We start from the raw sequence: 4,882 nt of genomic DNA on the forward strand, positions 1-4,882 counted from the left end.
TGATAGTTTAGTAGTGATGTAAATACAATAAAAATTAAACCAAGCTTTATAATAATGATCATTTTGATCCATAATGTCTGACTGGACCTGGTGTCACTTTATGTTCAGTGAATTGGGCCCTGAGGTCAGAAAGGTTAAGAAGCTCTGGTTTAAGGGAACTTTATTTGTTTTCAGTTTGAACTAACCTCTAACCTCCACACATTAGAAACCTGCTAATGTTTTTAGACGTTTTCATCTTCATGGTGTCTCTGCTGCTGTTGGACTCTTGGCCACTCTTTGTTTGTGTATTGTCAGCCATCCCACACTGACTCACACTCAGACACAGTCACAGGAGGAGGGTGTGACCCCCCTCCTCTGTGACTCATCTCTGAGGAGCTTTAAAGGCAGGCAGCGACTAGAAGAAGCTGCTTCATTTTTCTATAAACATTTACATCTAAATCCTGCAGCTCCACCCCCTCTCTCTTGTTTCCTCAGCTTCCTCCACTCCAGCCTACACTTCACTTCATTGACTTGGAGAGGTCACAAGTGTCAGATTCACATATAATAATAATATAATACATGTATATATAACTGCTGATGATCCAGATTGTACAGAAGAAAAAACAAGGCAAACACTTAAAGTAGAGCTAAGAAACACACAACCTTCTGATTGTTCCCTTAAGTTACACACTGGAGATCAGATTGACTTGGTGTCCTGATGTCACCTGAAGATGCTGAACTTCAAACATCTGTGACAGTAAAGTTTTTTTACCTGCATTATTACCTTKTAAAGTTTGATTCTTGATGGTATCAGTTGGTGGTAAAATGTAACTAAACAAAGTTGTGCTGCAGAATGTGGAAGTCATTATTGAAACAGGCAGTGCTGTTTGTTATTTCTCATACAGTATGATGGTTTTGTTGTGTTTGTGGTAGGATGAAGAGGAGGAGATCAAGCTGGAGATCAACATGCTGAGAAGTTATTCCCACCATCGAAACATTGCTACTTATTATGGTGCCTTTATTAAGAAAGGCCCTGCTGGACAGGACCACCAGCTCTGGGTTTGTAAACTCCTGAGTCAAAACCTGAATAATACCTGGTTTTATTCAATCGTTTGTGTTCACATGAAGAATATATATTTAAGATGGTAGCTGTATGGATGTTTGTGTTTGACCTGTATTTAACGTGAACATGTGCTGGTTTGCTCCTGCAGTTAGTGATGGAGTACTGCGGAGCTGGTTCTGTCACAGACTTGGTGAAAAAGTCTAAAGGAAACAATCTGAAAGAAGACTGGATTGCCTACATCTGCAGAGAGGTGCTCAGGGTGAGCTCACCATGAAAACACACAGTGGTTTTATGCCTCGGCTCAGGGGCTGCAGCCCACGTAGGCTGCCTGTGTAGGCTGCATAATGAAATGAGACGTCTAGTCTACGGAGGGCTTCTGTGTGACCATGTGCTGCCCCGTTAACATGGTCATATATTTTATATCACATTTCTTCAGCTGTCGTTGCACGGTATAGCTTCACAAAGTTCAGTAAAAAACAAACATTACATGTAATTAAATAAAACTTGAGTTTAGCTCCAGTATCAGTGCTTGTACCTGCATTCGATTTAACATCTCATTGCACCATTAATGTCATCAGCTGAGTTGATAAACTTATATTTAAAACAAATTCTTCAGTTCGTGATGAATTTCCAAACGCAGATGTAAAACAATCCTGTCTTTGTTTGTCTGTTTAGCTTGCTGACGACACAATGAATGGTTGGATATCAGTGGCCACGTAGGACACTCAGATGCAGCCTACATTTTCAGGGTTTTGTTAGTCACCCCTGAACTGATAGGCAGCCACTGAAACCATAAGTGTCTGCTTTAGAACAAATTACTGATTCATCCMTTTAACCTCTTATTTTTATAAGAAACAAGTAAAAATCAGACATAAAAATGTTGAGAGGATAGAAATCTAACCGATACACTGAAGGAGGATGGAGGGGAGTTATGAATGTTTAGACAACCCATTCTCAGTCCAGACTCGTCAACATATTGACACTTGGTCAGGTACTGTCTGTGTCCAGTTCTGGATGTGGTGGGTACCCCCCTCACGTTAGTCATTAATGAGATGAGATGATGAAGGAGGAGGAGGAGCACGTTGTCATATTTTTGAAAAGAGTAGGAAATGCATGAGAACTAACCGTCCCAGACCCTAAATTTAACTTCCATTAGCCCTAGACAGCCTATCCTCAGTACCTAATTAACCTCCTGATCCCTTATGTTAACCACAGACCTCCAACACAAAGACCCCTAAGTGGCACAACCCGGACAAGCTGCRGGTGCCATTGACTGACGAGAGGGGGGTGCCTRACTCGTCCAAACTGGACCCAGATGGTCCCTGAAGTGTTGTTTTAGGAAGTTGTACGGTTTGAGGAAATGTTACCCTGATAGTCTGTCCGTCCGTTTGGTTTGCCTGCTTGTTCCTGTTCAGGGTCACAGGAAGCTGGGGTCTGTCTCCACAGGTTGTTGGGTGAAAGCTGGGGTACACCCTGGACAGGTCACCAGTCCATTACAGGTTTTATTGGAGACAAACAAGACAGACAACTCTTTATTTCACTCACACCTTGGGGCATTTAGAGTAGTCCAACCCTTCACCAGTACCAGGTGATCTTAAAGAGCAGTCACTGTTATAGCACACAGTGGTTATATGTTTTGGTTTTATTCTAGTGATGCAAGTGTCAAAAACAACAGGAACATGTATTCACACAGCTGGTGTGTACTCTAGAAGGAGGTGTAAACAGACAAAACAGACAAAAACAACCCTGTACACCCTCAGCTATCACCCCCCACCTCCACCAAACTAAAACGTACCATCATATCCTATCTGCCTGAGGCAGGAGGAAATCTACAGGAAGAAGAACAACCAGTGGATAAAGTTGAATGGAGTTCAGCAGAGAGAGGCAGTGAAWGCAGGAGTGAGATGGACAGAGCAGAACCTTCAGACACACAACAGAAGCTCAAAGGTAGACATGGAGGTCTAAATAGATTTGTCATTTTGTTTATTTAATTTAACGTTATTTAACCAGGCAAATCTCACTGAGATCTCAGGTCTCTTTTTCAAGGGAGGCCTGGGCCTGAAGGCAACCTATTGTACATGTTTTTAGTGGTTGGGTAAACTGGAGTACCCAAAGAATACCCACACAAACATGAGGAGAACACGTAAACTCCACACAGAAAGACCCCAGGTCTGAACCAGGGATCGAACCCAGGACCTTCTTGCTGTGAGGCGTTGGTGCTAACCACTGAGCCRTGGCTCTGCTCCAGATAATGTTTGGGTTCAAAGTGTCTGGAYCATACAACAGGGTTTGGAAAACAGTATGAAGTCTGCCTGTTTGACTTTGACAGATTTCACCCATTTCTCTTTAAGTCTCTTGGTTTTTGGGTCCAAAACACCAACTGAAAGGGCTTAAATCTGACAAAACTACGCTTTCAAAACAAGATTACATTACCTTATTAAAACATGGTGTTGATAATATTTGTTATGTCTCTATATTTAGCTGGGTATGAGATATGAAAAAGTGCTAGCTGCTGGACTTTAACCTAATATGCATGGTTTGGACAGTGAGTGGGGTTAGTACTAACCTACAACCTTCATGTTGTAATACAACAGTGCTAACCAACTGTTCCAATGTGCAGCCCAGTCCAGTAGACCTTCTTTACTCTAAACCTTTATCCTGTGATGATAACTGGAAGAGATGGTGGTCAGGATGTGATGGTATATGTCTTCTTGTTTTAATCTCTGCAGTTGGTAAACCAAGCAGTCACACAACATATCAGCATTCTAGYGTTGTTCGTCTGTGGTTTGTGGCAAGTCTGATACAGATTTTAATACACTACCAATAATCTGAGTCAATAAAGATAAATGTGCGTTAAAAACCAGTGTGACACAATGTGGTTCAGTTAATCACAATATGATGTGATTCATTCTGACAAAGAAAGCAAAGAAATGGTTCCACTGCCTGTGAATTACAGAAAATAATTATTTACTGTCAAATAGAAAAGACCACTCAGAATTTCTAAATGAAAATGTAAAGTTTACATGATGCACTGTGATGGACCTGTCCAGGGTGTACCCCGCTGGGCACCGGTGACTCTGAAAGGGAGAAGCAGGTCAAACATACTGATGGATGATCATTAGTTAAAACATTTTCTATATGGTACTTGGCAGTATTTCACTAATGTGACTTCAGTACATTTCCTTTGTTAAACCAGTCACTATTGAGCACAAGCCTGTGCATCTTTTGTGTGGTAAAATAATTTCTTTTATTAAAATTTAATAATGCAGCATATTTTTGTGTCAATTTTTCATCTTTTAAACTAATAACTGATGAAACAATTATCAAATGKATCAAAATGGCAAAAACACATCTAATTTTGTACAGTTAAAACCCAATAAAAAAAGTGTTGTACCATGGCCAGCCTTTACTGTGCTGCTGTCAGCCATGCTGTCTCCTGATTGTTTCAACATCACAACATAACCACACAGACACCACGCTGAAGTCATTGTCTAAAATGGACTCATTTCCTGTGTTTTGATAACATCTTTTCAGGAAGCAAGAGTACAAAGACACAGAGATGTACACACTCATACTTTGTCAGTACTTCTTAAAGGGAGCTTGTTATTATCCTGCCAACTAAACACTGTGGAGGTTAAGTGGTTCTCTAAAGTCTATAAGCATGTAATGACTACGGTCATGTGTTATTAATCATCAATAACACTGTCAGCAGTTAATATTTGTCACTTTGTAATTACTGCAGTTAGTGCCACATGATGATGACGTGTTTTATGTACAACACACTATCAGGTGTGTGTGTGTGTGTGTGTGTGTGTGTGTGTGTGTGTGTGTGTGTGTGTG

At 40.8% G+C, this 4,882-nt stretch overlaps 1 protein-coding gene across 1 annotated transcript in view; it reads left to right on the forward strand.

Moving 5' to 3' along the window:
• The window catches only part of LOC106536133 (TRAF2 and NCK-interacting protein kinase), a gene marked incomplete at both ends in the record, with an annotated part of 56,121 nt that overhangs the window by 31,031 nt on the left and 20,208 nt on the right, over positions 1 to 4,882 (forward strand). The window contains 2 exon segments of the mRNA XM_014033331.1: positions 913 to 1,038; positions 1,191 to 1,301. Coding sequence (XP_013888785.1) covers positions 913 to 1,038; positions 1,191 to 1,301 — 237 coding nt within the window.

Source organism: Austrofundulus limnaeus, unplaced genomic scaffold (assembly GCF_001266775.1).
Source record: "Austrofundulus limnaeus strain Quisiro unplaced genomic scaffold, Austrofundulus_limnaeus-1.0 Scaffold1697, whole genome shotgun sequence".
Taxonomy (NCBI): Eukaryota; Metazoa; Chordata; class Actinopteri; order Cyprinodontiformes; family Rivulidae; genus Austrofundulus; species Austrofundulus limnaeus.